The 20,894-nt window shown below is 38.5% G+C and overlaps 1 protein-coding gene across 1 annotated transcript in view; it reads left to right on the top strand.

Moving 5' to 3' along the window:
• Positions 1–20,894, top strand: part of fras1 (Fraser extracellular matrix complex subunit 1) — a 245,586-nt gene that overhangs the window by 82,324 nt on the left and 142,368 nt on the right. The window contains exons 10-13 of the mRNA XM_063898177.1: positions 1,658–1,747; positions 4,010–4,157; positions 15,111–15,254; positions 17,860–18,006. Coding sequence (XP_063754247.1) covers positions 1,658–1,747; positions 4,010–4,157; positions 15,111–15,254; positions 17,860–18,006 — 529 coding nt within the window. The remainder of the gene's footprint in view (positions 1–1,657; positions 1,748–4,009; positions 4,158–15,110; positions 15,255–17,859; positions 18,007–20,894) is intronic.

Genomic DNA, 20,894 nt, shown 5'->3' with positions numbered 1-20,894 from the left:
GACTGATGATAAGTGAAAACATCAAAAGGTAAGATACTATTACAAAGCCTAATTGAAGAGGTTGCTGTTCAAAAATGAACAAAAAAATCATTTTAAACATGCTAAACTTTGTCAGTTAGCCTGTTAGCCTATATCTAGCCCTTAGCTAGCTATCTTAGTTAGCATGTTACCTGCATGATGAATGCATTGACAAATATAAAAAAGCTTGTATTGTAGTCTTTATATAGTTTGATATTTTTAGTTCCTTTTGTGTCATGTCAGTGTGCTGGTTTTCTAACCTGCTAAATACTTTAAAGAAAAAAAAAGAAGAAATTTGCCCAGTTAATAGTGAGATAACATCCCTCTTTAAAATAAGATAAGATACTTAAGCTGCATGTTTTATCTTAACCCAGTAATACTTTCCAAACATGAAATCAGCCTTAAAATGAACACTAAATAAGTCAACTAAATGTAAAGACATGCTTCACAGACTTGGCACAGGAATGTAGGACATTGGACGTGGGAGTTTTTGGGACAAAACAAACAGCACATTTGTTAAGATATCTTGCCAGAGTTCCCATAGTTTCTTTTATCCGACAAATGACCCACTTAAGCTTGGCGCAGTGTCGACTTTACTCCTTTTTGAATGTTTTCTTCTGTCAAGTAAATTTAATAATACTTCTCTACTATTCCCTGCCGCTGCCAAAAAAAACCTCATTTATCATCCTTCACAGTGATAATTACTGCTGGTAGGTGTCATTAACCGTAAGTAACGTAATTGGCGTTTGTCCAGCTCTGAATTAAGCAAGGTCACTCAGCTAAGAAGATCAGAGCCATGCAGTTTTCTCCCTGTGTGGAGGAGGTTTGGGTTTAATGACATGTTTGGGTCAATAGGCAGAGAAAGGCACTGAGGCACCGTAATAACAGGAAAAGAGGGGGGTTATGACTCCTTATGGTGCCACCTGTGCTGAAAATATACCGTAATGGTCCCATAGGGAGGTCTTTGCATTACAAAATTGCTTCTGTGGCATATTGCCATTGTAATATGTGGCTCTTACAACCACAATTTAGATGTTTTTCATGTTTAATTCTTATTGTCTATGGGCTGAGATTGCGAAAAGCTTTTGGAAACCAACAAAATCCAAAATACATGTGGAACATTTTTGGGTAAGTAGCTAGCTAAGGACTACAGCTTAGATAATAAGCGTACAGACAAAATTTAGCATGTTCAGAATGATTTTATTTTTCGCATTTAATCCTTAACTATAAACCAAGCCGAAAACAAACTCTTTATGCTAATTTTTGGTTGACAAATTAAGTAAAAGTGGTGTGTTATCACCAGTTCAACAAAACAAATCAGGCCTTGCCTCAATAATAGTTTGGATTTCCTCCCAATCTCTTGCCAAATGTGATTGTGTTATTATGTATGACAACTGAAGCATTTAAAGTTAAGTTCATTTTCAATTAGGTTTTTCAACTAAAACCCAATAAAGTTTTATTGAATTGGACTGAATTGCAAATAACTTAAGAGGAAAAACTGTGATAACTGGAAGTAGAACATAAACAAGAAAAACAGTTAAGTCAAAAGTTATGGAAACATTGCTTTTGTAACTTCTTTGTTCCGTTCATGATGATTTTCCCTTAAACATGAATTTTAAATGATATCTATCTTTCACAGGGAGCGGAGCTTATTCAGCTGCCTGGGAAGTGCTGCCCGGAATGTTCCTCTGCCAAACCTTCCTGTCTGTACGAGGGGAAATCCTACAAGGTACTTTTTATATTCTTATGAGTGTGCACATAAGCAAGGGAGAGTAGTTGCTAAATCAGGCAAGACATCCAAGCTGTGTGGGTGAGACTAAGACACCACCGGGCTTCTGTGAACTCTCTATTCTCAGAAGTCAAAAGAAAGTAAGTGGCATAAAGGATACTGCAGAGGAGGCTTCTACACAAACAACCAAACACATCAATATTAAGCTGGTTATAAATATATAAATGCAAACACTGGGTGTAAGGGTTGCTGTGACATGAAGTTAATCTCCTTTTAATAGAGAGCTGTCAGCTACGAGCCTGTTACAAGCAACTCTTATTATTCTAGCATGAACTTAATTATTTATAGGCCAGTGCTGGAAACCAGAATGCAAAGGATTTAATTTTTTGACAGTTGCAGACATAGAGGATAACTCATTAAATGCTGCAGGACATTCAGCCAAAGCCAAGGCTCGGAGTGAATGTAGAGAGTATGAATTTAGTAGGAATTTATCTTACCAGTAGTAAACGAGGATGGATACGGCATACTTATTTTGCATCACAAATGTGAATAATAAATGCATTTTCTCACCTCCACTGTTTTTGAAAGGTTAAAGCATGTGTTTTGTGACTAGATAATTCCTGGTTTAGCTTCTAAGTAATAAGGAAATCGCAGTGGGGAAAGTTAATCAGCAGGAATAAATAACCATGTTTACCTTTCACTTATCTTTAAGTTTATTTAGCACTGATGTGCTGCTATTTAAAGCCGCCAATAAAGAGAAATACAGTCTATCTCAAGACTAGAAGTTGTGAGTTTATTTGGCTTAATGTCATTGAAAAAATGTGTTGGGAGTGCTAGCCAATGTAAGCGCCATAGTTACATAGTGATGTCACCGTGTTGCGGAAGTAAAAAAAGGAGTCAAATGGAGGCATTTCTGGGGGGGACTGTGTGGGAGAGAAACTCCCTCTGGAGGCCTTTTCAGACCATCTACATGTACCAAAATCTATAAAACACACTTCAGGAATTAAAAAAAACAAAATACCATAATAGGGCCTCTCTAACTCTGTACAACTACAGTAGTTGCAAGGAAAATCACCCACCCAATGCTTCGTGGCTGGTTTTAGTGATGATCATGACGTTGTGTGACTGTTGAAATTGCATCATATTGGCCAGTACTAATATTCCGTTCCGACTTCAAACAAGTCTTATTTTGGTAATTATCTGAAGCTTCAGCTACGCTGCATTATAGCTTAGAATTTAACGAAAGAGCACAATGAAGAAATGATCAAACATGCTGGATTTTTCTCATATTATTGTGATTGTGCCTAATGAAATGAAACTGCAAAACTTGGTTTGAAAGCAGGTTGAGCCACATGTTTCTTCAGCATAATAGCAATTGTATTCTTACTACTTTCTATCAACTTTCACTCATGTGAAGATCTGTTCTATAAGTATTAAAGTGTCCTCTACTGGTAATAAGGTAGAGATTGATGTGTTAGGCCCTATAAAATGACCACAGAAAAATTGTTGCACCGGAGAAATAACAGATCCGGATGCAGCACATTTCTTCCCTCAGATTGGATCCCTGGGTAAAGTAGGTTTGTGATTGGGCATCCTGCTACAAAAACAAACTCATCATGGTTGTTGGTTTCTCTAACTCTTGATTCAGTTCTGTAATCTGAAATGTCTTTCAGCGTCTGTGAGTTTTGCCCTGCGACCACATTGTTTCGACAAAGTTTATAGGGTTTTAATACGGGGTTAAGTTCTGCTTTGAAAATGAATAAGAAAATGTGTGACTTTCTTTTATACCTGAGCCATGCATCTTATTAGCATATAGCTTAGTCTGCATGATGTCCTTTTTGGGATTCAACTTCAAAATGTAAAATAATTCTGTTTTAGGTCTTTTCGACATTCTTTCCATCCTTTATAAATCCGAAAAAGGAATATTTTATTCATCCAGGGGGAAATTGGATTTCATGTCGGTTGTTCTATTTTAAAATGAAATAAATAAAAGATAATAGATTATATTTTTTATATATATAAACATAAGAAAGAAGAAATAAGCAATACAAACCTAAAATGAATGAATAATATAATAAAGACATAACAACTGAAGTAAAAAAAGCAAATAAAAGATTTTAAAAAACTAAATAGTGTATAAACATATTTGTCATAGTCACCCTTTGCGCATAATTAGAACTTCAACCTGCTAAATATTTAATAGTCTAATTCTCCCTCTCCCTCCTCAAATTCCACTTCTTTCCCCCTTTTTATTTTTTTCAGAACCTGGCTCGATGGAGCGATAGTGGTTGCCGGGAGTGTGAATGTCGGGATGCCCAGGTGACTTGTTATCTACGCTCCTGCCCCACCTGCCTGCCAGGGACCCTGGTCATCACCCACGAGGACCTATGCTGCCCCGAATGTCGCCAAGGTAGGTGGCTGCAAAGGGTACTGAGTGTGCGGGTCAGTAATATTTGTGTGTGTGGAAACTCCAGCTGGATCAAACCTGGTTCCTTTTTTACTGTTCACCCTTTCACAATGAAACAGGGACAATGCACAGAGCCAAAAGGATATTTTTCACACAAAAGACACATTTCATTTCAATTAAATACGATCAGTAAAAACATGCAACATACAGTATAGGAAATGTTAATAAAAAATCTACAACATTATTACAAAACATACATTTTACATAGCAAGAAAATGCACAGGTTAAGGCACAGGCAGTGCAGACTGACAGAGGGTTGAACAGTGTTGACCGAGCTGATTCCTCACTAACAGTGTGTTTGATACAAAGACATAAATCAGCCATCTCATTTTTAACTGCACCTGGGTTCAACTTTCTGCTAAACCCTGACAGAACGAACTGACCAAGATATTGACCTAGAGTAGTATGAATTAAAATACACCTTTGTAGAATGGAGGAGGGACTCATTTAGAGAGGCCAAAGGCGCTGCCCTCAAAAGGGCTCGTAGAGGTTAAAGGGCCTGTTGCCCGACTGGCTCAGAATCTTTTCTAGCAGTCCTGAGGGCCAGCCTCCAGGCCCCTAACCATTTACGTGGGTCCCACCTAGCCCTGGGAGGTCCTCAAAGCCCTTTGCCAGTCTCCAACGGCTCATGGAAGGAGACGCAAGGCTCAGCGCCCCAGAGCTAAGAGCCCTGTGTCAGGAGCCCCAGCAGCCATGCTTCCAGCCCGAGCCCCAGCAGCCATGTTCTGACTCTGAGACTTGACCTGAGATTTCTCGATGGTTCATAATTTAGCAGAAGATAAACAACACAACAACACACACTGCTAAATCTGTGATACTTGGTTCATCTCAGCAGTTATTTTGGGATAAAGTTGTCATCAGCTTTTAATTATACGCACATTACCATTTACCGCATTGCCCTGAAAATGTCTGAAAATGTTTACAGGCATAAACATGTAGCAAACTAGCAAAAAAAAAGGGTTTGAATGTCATTCTCTGCTCGCTGGCAAATCACATCGTGTTTTGTAGCTGTGTTGCATTTTAATGTTCTTCCCACCGCTGTGGGTGGAAGATGGCATCTCTGCTTTTCTCTTTGATTGATTTCTCCCTGTGTGATAGTTTGTTGTCGGTACAAAACTGGGATTCAAGAATTGAGTCTTCTACCTTTGATTCGGTTGGATTTGACACAATAAAAACTTCACTGTCATGATGGAAATAACTGCAAGCCATACTGTTGAATCAGCATCCATTGAATGTGAATGTCGAGGTGAAAAAACCTATTAGAATTCCGGTCTTTAAGAAGTTTTTAGACTGAAATACAGTTAAATTACTTCAAACTGTGATAGATAGATTTTTTTGTTAGGAAGGGAATGTTTCCATTACTTCTAGATTACTTTTATATTAATCGCAACATAAATAAATACAACAGAAAATAGAGAAGATCATTTTTTTTTAGATATTAGGTAACGGAACCATGTAACCTTAAGAAAGAAGAAACCAAGATATTTAGTAAGGAAAACGTGTCCTCTGCTCATTGATTATATTCATAGGAAAATGTGCCTTTCATTAAGCATAACAACACATGAGCACCTACAGTTTGAAAATGCTAGACAAAAATTTGAGTTAACAGAAAATGCTCCGTTTTAGTTTAATACACACAGTTCAGCTCACACATACTACTTTGTTAACATATAAGTGTACCTACTGAATAAAAAAAAGTGAAAACCATATAGCAAATTTAGGAAGTGTGCAGGACGTTGAACAAAATATTTGTCGAGGCCAAACCGCGGTACTACAACTTCTGTGTTGGTCTGTGACATCAGGAGGCTTACGTTGCAATACAAAAGAAGTAATCATTAGGCTCAAAGAGTTGTGAAATGCTTTATAAGATGAATCCAGGGTAACTTTCTCTCTCCATTCATTTGACTGAGCTGAGAGCAGAAGACGTTTCTGGAGGTGGAGCTAAAGCAAATGCAAATATGCACACTTTACGGATACTTTGGTTTTTGAGAGGCAGGCCATTTTGGCTTCAATCGCCACTGAGAAACTTTCATAGGAATAAACTTGGTCTCGCCTACAACGCTGTATCCGGTTCTCTTTATACATACATGAATGCGTCTTCTGTTGTCCTCCAGCCTTTTAGGGAGACATTGTGAGAGAGCCCAAAAGCCCAAAAAACTTGACAGTTTGTGCGATACTATATACATGTGCATGTTTTTTTTATTCTCATAATGGGCCCCATTACACTAAAAACAGTTATTTTTAGGATGTGCTCAGGAAAGGCACTTAACCAGTGTGAGAGATTATACATAGGCGAGGCCTGCCTCAGGAGGACAAATCCAACCTGTCCTTGGGGAGGGGGGCCAGCTAAGCGGGGGCCGAGCTGTTCTGCGTTCAGCCTGCCATTGCCTGAGGACAGGAGAGAGTAGAACAGTCACACAGAGTCGATTTGAACTATCTCCCCAGTCCATCACTGCTTTTAACTTTGCCTTTAATTTAAACCTTTTATTTATGCCCGCCTTCATCTTCACATTCAGTTTTACACATCGATGTCGAGTCCCAACTCTTTAAAAACAGGTAGGGTGATGTGCTGTGAATTCCTGGGTCGGTTTGGGATGGGTTTTTTGTATTGTTCAAACACAGAAGGCATCATTTGAAGTTTTTTGCGCAGTTTGAAAAGAAAAAGCAGTACAATAATACTACAATGTAAAAACGTTCCAAACACACTGTCTCCCCTGGGCCTTGAAGTTACATGAAATGAAAAATGACTTTCACTTTGTTGGCCAATTTTCCAAGGCTGAATATACAGTATACTGTGTACACCTATTTAACAATTAATGAGGGAAAAAACAAGCTTTTAGTTTGTTCCAGTGCACTGTAATGCTGACCTCAGTCCCTGTAGGTTTTAAGAAAAATTATCTTTCCCTTTTCCCTTCAACCTGTTTCAACAAGAAGGACCACCCATGAGGAAATGTAATTGCCTTTGAAGACACACACAAAATATCGCTTTAGGCTATTTCCCTTTGGTAAACCACACAATGACATCGCAGCACATCAGTTTCACTTCCTTTGAAAAGAGTGATCCATCTGTCTCATTGTCAGCAATTAAAACCTAACAAATGTATGTTAATGTGTCATATAAGATAAATTCCCTCACTGGCAATTAAACAGTGGGATAACATTGATAAGATTTATGAAGACTTATAATTAAGTTTGCCTGCATGAACGGATAATTACAGTTAAATGAGGGAGAAAGTCTTCATTGTACCACACAAGTGGATTGTTTTAGACAATAATAGCTCTATAAGGCTCAGATTTAGCTTGTGCATTTCTCCACGGTAACATGTCTAAAAAGTGAAAATAATGTATAGTCTCAGGCAAATACAAAGTCTCATTATCCAGGTAAGCAACAGGGAAAGCATATAAGATGTAATATTTGTAATTAGTCTGATATCTCTAATGGCCGTGTTTGTGTTAGAAAAAATAATTTACTCAAAGTTGAAACTGTGGCTGTGCTTTTCCATTTATTTAATTTCCATCTAATTCAGACAACTTGGTCTCTAATGATTTTAAGTTCGTATGCAGGTGTTTTGTAATGGTGGTGACTGTGTTATGGCAGTGTTGCGCTCTAAAGCAGGATTTGTTTAGTGTGATGTTCATATGGGGAAGTAGAAAGCAAAGGCTTTGATTGAGAGCTTTGATACCAGTGGTTCATCTCATTAATCTCCTGTAGTACTCTGTAGAAATCATTGTAATGTTTCTAATACTGTATGTAACCAAACAACAATGTTCCAGTAGTTTAGGCATTTCAACATTTCCGAGGGGGAAATATTGTAATTTTTACTCCGCTACACTTATTTAACATCTATAGTTATTTATAAAGAGGACGTAGTATGCTCATTTTCAGAAATATGATATATATGATCATATTTTCGCTCTTAATCATCTTTTAGATGCAGGGGGGCCCAACTCTTACTGAAATATATTGCCCAAATTCATATTATTATCGTTACTTTTTTCCTTCAGGCCTTTAGAAAACACTTGATGCATTTCCATTAATGTATTTATTTTCTTTCTTTGTTACATCCTTACAAAATCTGCTCTGCTTACTATTTGCATAACAATTGAAGCCATCTGTTGCCTCTCCCTGTTCACCTTCTCTTCTCTTTTCTCCTGGTTATTTTCCATCTTTATCAGCCCTCTATGTTTCTTTATACTCCATAAACAGTGCTGTTTATAAATGTAAGTGATAAGTGAAAGCATAGGAGGGAAAACCTCAAAGTTTACACTATCTATACATCCTTCACATGTGTTGGCGTTAATGAGCTAGTGCAATGAGGGAATATAGATGTGATTCCATTTTTAAAAGTATTGTGAGGTGGAGTGTGAAAACATGGTCTGAGTAAGTAGTGTGTTTTGCAAGTGATGATCATGTATGAGTAATTTAAGCGTGCACGTTACACTGCACTTCTGCCTCTCATCACCTCGCAGCTTGTGTGAGTTAAAGGGGGAGCAGTAATGCTTTAATGCCCCCATAATGCACCATAATCCATACAGGCAAAGTGATTCAAACACGAATTACCCACTTCACTTTACATTTATTTACTTATGCGTGTGTTTTCCCTCACTTACCCCGCATTAGTCCGTCTGCCTGGCAGTGAATTCGATTCCCTGACTTTGTTTTGCTTGCAGCTAAAAATAGAAAAAAAAACAACATTTTCTTTCTTTGCCTCTTTCTTCTCCAACTGGAACCGTTACTCTTGCTATAGGCTTATTAATCATGACTGTCTCTAGTCCCAGAGGTCACCAGCTCCCCCTTCTCATTGGGCAGTTTACATCCAAGGGCCGTAACCAGCAGTGTGCTGCGTTCAGGTCTCATGGGAAAGGCTGGAGATGTGACGGTTCATCTCTGCCAGGATTTGACCCAAATGAGTCTTTGAAATATGTGATATTATTTTATATTAAAATACAGTTATACACAAGGTATACAAATGTACTCAGAGAAGGGAATCAGTCTGGTTAAAATATTCTTAGTGTCGCAAATGTGGGTCTACTTTTAGGATACGGATTGAATGTAAAAGAATCAGAACATTGTATTTAACCCAGGCTTTTCCCATTAGAGAAATAAATAAATAAAAGATTATACAAATTAATAATGTGCTATATAAAAAAAAAAGAAAATAGAAATAAAAAAATATTATTCAACTATAAATAAAAAAGAATACTCACTTCCTAACCCTGAAATGAATCCAAATCTGGAGGTACAGTATCTGACATAATCTCAAAGGACAGATATTTAGAGATCCATTTGTGACCGGGAAATTGTAAATATCATTGTTTAACAACTTATTATTTTCCATGACTGAACTCATACAGGATGCAAGAATCGATTAAAAAAGGCTCCACTATCCCATGTCTTTTAGAATCAGTAAAAATGATTTTTTATAAGAGTGATTATTAGCAATTATTTCTGTCCGTGACAGCAAACATTTCTGGCACATTACATCAAATGTGTCCCTCCTACGATAATGCCCATGTGTATTCATTTTTCCAACACAAACATTGGTAAATGTTGTGATGGGAATGGCTGATTTAGATAATTGTATACACACATGTTTTTGGTAACTTTAGAAGGATTTAGATTACTATTACAAAATATTATCAAATATGATTTTGACAATTTCATAAAAAAACTTCCAGGAAAAAGATTAAAAAGCTAGCAGTATATAACACTAGTATAGTAGTGAGTGTTGATAATTATTACTAATTACTATAAGGGTATACTAATAATAATCAGACAGGAGCACTTGTTGATATTCAGTGATTATAAGGTTGTCAAAGTTGCTATCCTAGTCGTTTCAAATATACTGACGGAACTTAGAATGACTGTATGAAACAACTCTGCACTCAGGGATAGTTGGCCAACTCTAAACCCCGAACGTCAGCAGGCGCACAGACCCAGCTGTGTGCAACACTTTGGTGTCCCTGTTTTCGTTGTGTTTAGAGCTTCTTGCAGTGTTTTGTATTTGCTGGGTCTCGTTTATGCATTGCTTTAAGTAAACTCTGCACATGTTTCATCAAGTTGGTAAATGTTTTCTAAATGCTGCGCATGTGTTGTCAAGCTGGTGAGGATGTTTCTTTATTTGAATGTGTTTTCGGAAGAGTTCAGTTTTTATATTTGCACCGTTTCTGAATGTGCACCACATTTCTGAATCTGCACCACGCTTCTGAATTTGCACCACGTTTCTGAGTCTGCACCATGTTTCTGAATCTGCACCACGCTTCTGAATCTGCACCACGCTTCTGAATTTGCACCACATTTCTGAATCTGCACCACGCTTCTGAATCTGCACCACGCTTCTGAATTTGCACCACGTTTCTGAGTCTGCACCATGTTTCTGAATTTGCACCACGCTTCTGAATTTGCACCACGTTTCTGAGTCTGCACCATGTTTCTGAATCTGCACCATGCTTCTGAATCTGCACCACGCTTCTGAATTTGCACCACGTTTCTGAATCTGCACCACGCTTCTGAATCTGCACCACGCTTCTGAATTTGCACCATGTTTCTGAATCTGCACCATGCTTCTGAATCTGCACCACGTTTCTGAATCTGCACCACGCTTCTGAATCTGCACCACGCTTCTGAATTTGCACCACGTTTCTGAGTCTGCACCATGTTTCTGAATCTGCACCACGCTTCTGAGTCTGCACCATGTTTCTGAATCTGCACCACGCTTCTGAGTCTGCACCACGCTTCTGAGTCTGCACCATGTTTCTGAATCTGCACCACGCTTCTGAGTCTGCACCATGTTTCTGAATCTGCACCACGCTTCTGAATCTGCACCACGCTTCTGAATTTGCACCACGTTTCTGAATCTGCACCACGCTTCTGAATTTGCACCACGTTTCTGAATCTGCACCACGCTTTTGAATCTGCACCATGTTTCTGAATCTGCACCATGTTTCTGAATCTGCACCACGCTTCTGAATCTGCACCACGCTTCTGAATTTGCACCACGTTTCTGAATCTGCACCATGTTTCTCCCAATGGAAATGTTTTAGGCCGTTGTAGCACGCTTGCACCTGTTGGCCATCGCACTTTACACTGTGGTATAAGTACTTTTAGTAAAGCACAAGATCTGAGTAATTCTTCCACCATCGAAACTACAATACATCATATTACTTTGGGTGCGCCACGAAACAGTGGCGTCACACTCTTTCCCAGGGGTATTCCTCTTTTTTTTTCTAGAGAGCTTTATACATACCCTTTCTTCTCTGAGCTCGGTTTTCAGTTTAACTTTCAGTGTGATTCCCAGGAGGGGTTCTGGGAAGTTTCATAAATATGGGCCTAGAAATCACAAAATGTTTGTATCTGTAACCAGATCCAACAAACTGATTTTAGTCCAGCACACAATGCAGTCTCTTTTCTTGTGTAAAAAAATTTGTATACCAAAGTTCCTTCCAGAGAGAGTTTCTCTGACACACTCCCCCCCTGCCTGAAACACCTCCATTGGACTCCTTTGTTTACCTCATAACATAGTGACATCACTATGTAACACTCGGGCTTCTATTGGCTAGCACATTGTACGTGATAGGCTAAGTCATCTGTCAACAGTTGACCAATTACAACAGAGCTGGCCAGCTAACCATTCAGAGCAGACTGAGCTCTGGTTTCAGACAGAGGGTGAAAAGAGCTGCTGCAGCACAGGCAGTATGAGAAAAATAAAGAGCTTTTTGAACATTAAAGCATGGAGAAATGTCACAGTAGAGGCACAAAATACTAATATGAACCTGAAAATGACCATTTTATGTCCTATTTAATTAACAAAGTTTAGCAAATTAAACAGATTTGATCCTGTTATACAACGTTTAATGATCAAAAATTTGGCAGAGGACCGCATGAGTGAATTAGTGAGTGATGCTTTGCCTTATTATGAGAATCAGGGTGTTAATTTACCTTGAATTCAACAGCCAACTTTTGGTAAATGTTGGTTGTAGTTGATTAGTTGGCTTATCCATGCTCCTGTGGCAGGGAGCCAGTCTCAGTTGGAGGTTAAGCTTGTGCTAACAGGCAAGTTGATATGTGATGTTTTCTATCCAATGCACCATCTCTGCCATACATTAACACATCCACAGTTTCTCACAGGGAACATAATGTCATCAGGTGCAGATAATCGCGCCTGGATCCACCCCTCTGGATCAGTTGTTTTCCTATAAGTTTGCTTTTAATCACAGCAGTAGTTTTTAATTTTGCGCCTCAGGGATCCTGGCTCGCTATGCTTGTGCAGAAATGAAAGAACATTGTGTGTGCGTCAAGGCAACCTTCTCTAAACAACAGCTCATACAAAAAGCGTTTGATTGCCTTTCTTGTGCTGCAAATGTTGCTTTATCATCAAGTGGTAATACAAATCCTATTCTGGTTCACTCTCAGGCTGTCAAAGCAAACAAATAAGGATCTGTTCAGGTGGAGGTTTGTATTCAAATACACACATTTGGTCCCAGTGTTTAAAATTTGGGAGTGATTTGCAGAAAGAGCTCAGGATAGATTAGAGACTTCAAGGATGTTTTTAAAAGATTGGTACATTACTGCCAGAAGGAGCATTGGTCACAGCTGAGAAGAGAGATAAACACTTGACTAATATTCATATTAACCAATAAGCCCGTCAGTGTAAGTATCACAATCTCCCACATGTCTCACTCTACCTCCTTCTTCCCACTCTTATTTTTTGCACACAGCTCCATTTTTCTCTCTCTCTGTAGCAGAGTAGACGAGGGAGATGGTGGGATCAAAAGTAAGGTCAAAAGTGAGAATGAGTGGCAGATGAAAATAAAATGGATGGGAGAGAGAAAATGAAGCAGTGAGAGAGAAAGGAGACAGGAGAAGAGAGTAACAAGAGGTATTGGAGTGGGAATAAAGAGACAGAGATACTTATAACAGTATGTCCTGGCTTTCTGACAGTGTTATTGGCCATTAAGTCTCAAGTCTCACCTCATTCTTTTTTTTCCTATAACGTCCCCCCCACCCTTTTTATCTCTATTCTTTTCTCCTTTTCTTTTCCATTCTATTTTTTTCCTCTTTCTCCTCTTGTTAAGCAGGTCCCTCAGTCACACAAGCACATTATATACTTAATGCGTTCACATAATGAATGGAGCGATCTCTGTATAATCATGTGTGCGAGCAACCATGCATATAGTTTGACGAAGCTGCGCTGGAAACTGAAAGGAGATGGAAATAAGAATGACTTAAAGGATGCATCTAATGCCTATATTCAGGTTCATACATGTGTTTTGGGTTCTACATGCTCAGATTTTCCAGTGTTCGTAGGACTTTCGTATCTGCTCTCTCTGCGTCCCAGCACCATCATTGCAGCTGTCACCATAGCGACAATTTCGACCTATATACGTATAGTATGTGTTTCTCCATGGATTGAGCTGTTTCTTACTGTTACAATATCCATAGCACCTAGACCTGCTTAGACCTGCTTTTTTACAAGTAAAAAAATACATAAATATCAAACTTTTTGCTCAATGAGAACTTTGAGGAAAGATTCTGAAAACACAAAGAAACTCATTTGCTACAAATACCAAATTAAGTACGAGCACAGGTAATGCTACTAAGGGAATAAATGAGGACACACCTATCACTGAAAAAGGTTTCCGCGCAGCTCACTGTTCATGTTTTTTTAAATTAGTTTTTGGATGGCTTTATTAAAGTACGGTATGTTTGATAAAAGCTTGAGGAATGTTAACATTTGGTACCAATAGATAAAAAGAATCAGTGTTAATGTCTGAAGCATGCTTTCTTACAACTGACTGAAAGAGAACACAATTCCACATTTAGCTAAGTGGTAGCGACTTTCAGCCATGCGACCATGATGCTTTTTACATCTGGCATTTGCATTTAAGCTTTAGCTCAAACTAAAGTGGTGTTAACATGAAGGAATTAATTGGCAAACCAGTATGGGTAAGTGTCATAAACATGTGTTCGCCACAGATATACTGTAATTTCCTGCAATGGAAAAATGCCATTGGAGTTTGTTAGGCATTAGCTATGCTAACTTCTGGGAGGGCCTACAATATGTCATCACTACTCTATATGCCTCCCTATACCAGATGCTCTGATGCCGCTTATAAATATGAGTATGATGTATGAAGCTAAAACTGTATGTCATTATTTTTACATTTGTTAATGTGTATTTGTAAAAATATCAACAAAATTCACTTGGGGGTAAATTAAATTATGATAACAGTAAACAAAATAATTGATGTTGTCAACAGCAGCTGTTCCCAGCCAGGACAAGGAAAAGTATTACCGTGCCTTTCTGACTAACCTACAGTATGTTTGAGGTTAGGAAAAAACTGTGTATACACTGACTTTTTCATTGGGAAACAACTTCTTAGTGCAGTAAGTCGACACATTGAAGAAGCTAAGCTTGTGAGTTGTTGGTACAATGTTGGACCGTTTGGGGAAAGCACTTAATCACCTCATTACAAAATGCATCAATTGAGTTGTTGGCAGACAGTAGATGTACTGGAATATTCCCCTTAGGGCACATTTAAGTGAAACTTTTCTACCATCGCTAACACAGTCTGACTGTAGAGCAAAATGGACTGGATGTAATTTGTTTTAAAAAAGAGTTTTAGTGTGTGTATATGTATCTGTCTGCCGCCGCTAGCTGAGTTTCAGTGCGGAGCCAAATTAGATAGATAAATGTGCATAAAATTGATCAAAACTTGTATGTGGCTCTGAGACTTTGATGTACAGAAATGGAATAAAATTAGCATGAAATTGAATGTGTGATTGCATTTGCACCATATGTACTTTTCTACCAGTATTTATTACTCTGCTGTAGATGCAAACATAATGTATTGTATAAAGATGTCTTCATGAAATGTCATGTGTGTGTTTTCCAGTCCAGTGCCATGCACACTGCCTCTCGTGCTCGGGGACTGCGGATCATTGTGAAAGCTGCAGGGACCCAAAGGCCTTCCTTCATCTTGGCCGCTGTCTGTCCGTCTGTCCAGCTGGCTACTTCGCTGAGGGACGAGTGTGTGAAGGTAAGACGGTCTTTAAAAAAATCTATGAAATAAAATAGCTACTCAAAACATTTTATCTATCTATCTGTCTATCCGTCTATCCGTCTATCCGTCTATCCGTCTATCCATCTATCCAACCATCCATCCATCTACATTTTATGTGTATCCTCATCCTTTAAACATGAATGTATGTGGGTGAGCGTATTGTTTTTGCCGAGCTCGAAACCAGCCCGAGCACCTTGACCGAGCTCTGACCCGCGACAGCCGTAATCTCCTTAGTATTTTCTTTGCATTGAGTTCCTACCATCCCATTGACCCATTCTCCTAGTAAGGCAGACATTTACAGCTCACAGCTACCCATGAAGCCATAAACACCTAACACCCCGTCGCCATAAACCTATCAGGCCCAGATAAAGGTATTAACTTTAAAGCCGCTAACGCTATAGCAGCTGCATTTTTAACAGCGTGTGCCTTTGAGAAAGATACAGCAATACTTATGTCCTGAATGAGTCGATTGTGTTTAAGTTTTGTAATGAATTTATTGAACCAGGAATGTCCTTCTCTAAGATTATAAATGTCTTTCAACAAGCAAAGACAGCAGCAGCATAAGAATACAGAAGTCACAAAAAAGATAATGCCAATTTAGAGGAGACATACTATGAAAACTTACTTTTTTAATGCCTACACTTGGGTATTTCAAGTGCCTCACAAAGCCAAACATTAATGTTGGTAAACCAACAAGCCCTTCAGATTTGGCTCCTTCTCCTATGACCCGATTAATTAGAATATATCTGCAATTTCGAAAAATAAATAAATAACTTAATAATAATACGCTTTTTATTAGTACCCATTTTGGGATCTTTTCAAGTACATTGTTAAAGATAGCAAAACAAGTGCAAAATGTATTTAAAATAATGGAATAAAAGTTCAAAAAGGTCATGCTATCTTACCTTATACTGAAGAATCCGTAAATTACTAGAGATTTTGTCGATATTTTAAGAAAATCTATTATCAAAGTTAAATGTTTCTGTTTTAACAATCTTGATACATCTTTAACAGCTGTGTATTTATCCACTCACGCACCAGAAGTCCTAAACATGCTCCACTTTCCTCCATTAATCCCACACAGTCTAATACCAAATTTTTCGTGGATGTGGGTGATGAAAACAAAGCTGCGAGCCTGAACTTGCATTGTTGATAAGACCTCTCTCTGGTCGCCCCTTCTCCTTCCCCTCATTTCCCTTCAAAATCTCTTTTCATCTTTTTCAACATCTCTTTAGCCTTGAGTCTATCGATCTCACAATCTCTTTTACATTCTAATCCGTTCTTGTCCTTCTCCCTATCGTCCTCATCTTCCCCCTGATCGGGATCTTTATTTGCTCTGTTGTCACTCCCGCTATCTCTGCGTGAATGGGAGTCAGCAGGGTTTTAGGGGTTTTGGTTTTTATTCCGGAATCTTAAAGTTTCTCATTAAATAACAGTTGAAGTTGAAGTCCCCTCATATGCCTTTTTTGTACAATTATTTTTCCACCAGTTCCATTATAATGCTTATATAGATGTCTATAGAGTGTGTGGATGATTTATTTGCTGTGTTGGAGTGATGCTTTAACCAAATTAGTCTTAGACATTTTTTCATAAGTGTTGCAGGTTTCAGATAACTCTGCTTTGGGGCAAAACATGAATAAATCAATAAAAAGTTGATTTACTCTAGTGTTTTGTTGCTATCAGCATTTGGGCTGCTTAGGAAGGTGCAGACCCAGCAAATACAACCCAATTTAAAAATAACAAAAGTTGGACCATGCACAAATCTGAACATCTTCTTTTTAGGTTCATATTATGTTGGATGCAGCATGGACCAAATAATGGTTCACACTGGTCCTTAAAATCAAGGCCTTAAAGGTTTTAAAAAAACAGACATAAACAGACATAGAACTTGAACTTATGTATTGCATTTTGTGCCAACAGGAATTGAAGTTATTTTTTCAAGTCTTTTACTTAACTTTATTTTGCTCTCTAAAACCAGAGCCCGTTATGCTCTGATTGGTTAGAATGTCGGCTATGCTATGATTGTTCAACTGCTCAGAGAGGTCCCGCTCCTTAGCCTATCACGTACAATGTGTTGGAGCGCTAGCCAATATAAGCGCAAGTGTTACAAAGTGATGTCATTATATTAGGGAAGTAAACAAAGGATTCCAAAGGGGGCGTTTCAGTCAGGGGGGGGAGTAGTGTTGGAGATAAGCTCCCTCTGGAGGGAACTTTGGGGTTCTACACTTTTTTTTAGCCTTTGCAGACCATTTACATGCACAAAGTCCTATATAACACACTACAGGAAAGGGAATCCAGATAAAAGCATAATAGGGTCCCTTTAAATACACCAATGGTTTCCTCTAGTACATCCCAGCTAGAGCAACATGAGTTTAAACTCCCCGACATGATTGAATGTACAGGGTTTCCCTCTGATGACCTGCACATCAAGGTTATCTGGTTTCTTCGCTTTCCACTATGGGATATAATAGGCAATTTAATAAAAGCTCAGATAAGAGGACAAAATTAATTTTTTTGAAGTGACTGACACCCATAATCCTCTCTCCTTCCTCCTCCTCCTCCTCCTCCTCCTCCTCCACAGCTTGCCAGTCATCCTGCGCCACCTGTTCCAGCAGGTGGGACTGCCAGTCCTGTGGCCCCCAGCAGCCCCTACTCAGCACTGATAGCGACGAGTGCCTGGCTTCCTGTCCTCCAGGATCCTACCAGCACGACATCACACACTGTCGCTGTGAGTATACCAGACTGTTGGGTACCTTAGTGTGATCTATGATACTTTTTGGAGGTCATAATGTAGATTTGGCTCAGATTCAAGCACCAACACGGTGCAAAAACTGAGAAGGTAACACTAGGAAAGACGCAATTCCACACATTATATTACATTACATTTACTTTAGCTGGAGCTTTTATTCATGAAGATACAAACTCAGAACAGCATGACACCAACAGATAAATTCACTTTAAACAAGCCAAACCATTGTACTGTAAGTGTTGTGGAATTAGCTTCATATGAGCTTACTAAGTACTTCCAACAGGTGGACTTTAAGTCTGTGATGGAAGATCAGCAGTCTTGATATCAGGATATCATATTTCATGAATCTTGTTCCACCTTTTTGGAGCCAAGATAGGAAACAGGAGTGTTTTTTTTGAGGGGTGCCTATGTCCGGCACAATCTCCCAGTGGAACACAAGACTTTATTTCAAGCCTTAAACCATTCTCTTAGTGGTCTTCAGTGAGTAAATGAGTTAATGCGAAAAAAAATACCATTGTATGGCTATGGGATGTTTCTGCAAGGATGTCCATCCAAACAGAGAATGAAAACCTATTATGAGTCTGAAATATTATTTGGGATAAAGTGTTATGCTCTATAATAAACAGCCGAAGTGTCGGTCGGTGATAACATACAATATCTCTGACAGACAAAATGTGTATGACTCACATCTGAAGTTTTATAGGCATGGGAGTCAGTAGTTCTGAGGATTTCTATCTAATGTTTTAATTTCTCTGGAAGGATTTGCTAAATTTAGATTGAGGTTTATGCAGTTGGCTCACAATAGTGAGAGAGTTACATTAACTTTAGATACATTAACTAAATTGCTTCAGACACTACTCTAAGTCAACAAATATCACACCACTAAAGGAAATATCGCATCAAGATTTAAAGACTTGACACATGTTTGATGATATAATTCATTTTGGAAAGAACAACTTTGTGTCTTTTAGAAAATATGTGTCGAACTTGAACTTCATATGATCTGAAATATTTTACATCAAATTATAACCATGCTGGATTTTCTACAAACAAAAAAAAGAAAGTCCTTCTTTTGTCTTTCAAGCTGTCCTCATTTGGTATTTTGCTAAGCTTTGTTTTATCCAATTCTCTCTGTTTTTGTCATCTAATCCCATCTCATTCTGATATCGGAAGGATATAAATATCATCTTCCTGTCTGCCACTTTCAGTTCAAACTATTGGTATTGGGGCCGAAAGTACATCCACAGTCCACAGTTGGTAAATCGTAATCTCATATTGACTCGGTGGCTTGTTTCCCGAGGATTGTTACGGGATAAGTTGAGCGGATTTTCTTATTGAATATTTTAAGATGTGACGTAAGTAGGCGCATTCTCTTGGGGTTCCGAGTATTATTGCATCAGTGTTGTGGCTTTGCTGACTATAAGTTCTAGGAAGTCCGTTTCATTGCATTCTAGGTGGACTATTGCTGCCCTTATCTTCCCTGCAGAATTGTGTGGAAAAGATAAATGAAGTTAAGTTTTGAAGTGTTTTTTTCTTCCAATACTTGGCCCTCTCGTCCCTGCTCCCCTCTTATTGTCTGCACAAAAAGTCTTTCAAAGGAACATTATAAAAACCAATTTGCACAACAACAAAAAAAAGACGGAAATGAAATGGACTTGGAAATCCCAGAGTCTTAAATTGGCTTTTGGCTTAAGTTGGCCATTTTATTGTTTTTCACTCAACTGAAGCCGGGTGTGTTTCAACATAATTACTGCTGCAATAAGCTACAGTCTCTGCCTCCTGTCAATCACCCGACACCCACAGGACAAAAGCAGGAAGTCTCTTTTGAAAAACAATAAGAAAATAGCTTATATTGTCAAATCCCTCTCTTATTTTCCTTAGGTTGTCTTTTTCCTGTCTAATTTCTACTATTTCAAGGCAATACAATCAGAAGCCAAACATCCTACACTTTGGAGAAAGGGGTTTTCATCTTCGTCTGATTCAAAGTATTTTATCTTACAAAAAAATCTAATTTCTGTCGCACTCTCCTCTGAATGCACCTGTTTCTTTGCTTGTCTGGTTGCCCTTCTGAAATGTTTATTGTGTCAGGACCGGCAACATGTCAGACTGCACAATAGATACTGACCAATCACGGCTTTAAGAATTGCGTAATGCAGAGAGGTGATGGGTAAGCAGGTGCCTGGGACTGATCTTTCTAGTTCCATCTGACAGCAAAAACATTCTTCATCTTTTCATTTGACATTTGTATCATTGTCTAGAGACAGAACTCCTGCTTTGACTCAACTAGAAGTTGTCAACCTATGTGAGGGAACACAAAATAATTCTGGCATCATGCTGCGTTAATTCTCTTCTACAATACACAAAAACAAGAGTAGTTTTTATTTCCAAAGTCACAGAAGTCTGTCAGGCTGTTAGTGTATGCTCTGGAGCTGGCGTCAGTCTATCCGTTCTCATGTTACTGTGAGCTTAATGTCAAAGTGATTTAATTGACTGATTATTAGCAGCATCTAGGTACTTTTAAATTACTTGAACTCACATTTATTGCTGCGGGAAGGCTTATAGCTATAGCTAACCATTCCATTTGAGTGAAGGGAAAATGCCAAACATTTAACCAAACTGCAGTAGGGATATTTACATGAAAAGACAGATTGTGTTAAAGCATAATGTGTTTCGGGGTGTTCTTTTTCTGTTATCCTTGTTTTACATTATCAGGGTTTAAACCGGATAAATGGATACTCACTTTCGGCCTGCGCCCTCATACCAAAATGCAGATTTTCCCACTAACCTTTTAAAGCGATGCCACAATACAAATATTTCTGTTCGTCAAAACAGTATAATAACTCAAAAAATATGAAAATCATGTCAAA

The sequence above is a fragment of the Eleginops maclovinus genome, chromosome 12 (genome assembly GCF_036324505.1).
Source record: "Eleginops maclovinus isolate JMC-PN-2008 ecotype Puerto Natales chromosome 12, JC_Emac_rtc_rv5, whole genome shotgun sequence".
NCBI lineage: Eukaryota > Metazoa > Chordata > Actinopteri > Perciformes > Eleginopidae > Eleginops > Eleginops maclovinus.
Note: the sequence above shows the minus strand (reverse complement) of the source record. Positions and strands in the feature narration are given on the sequence as shown.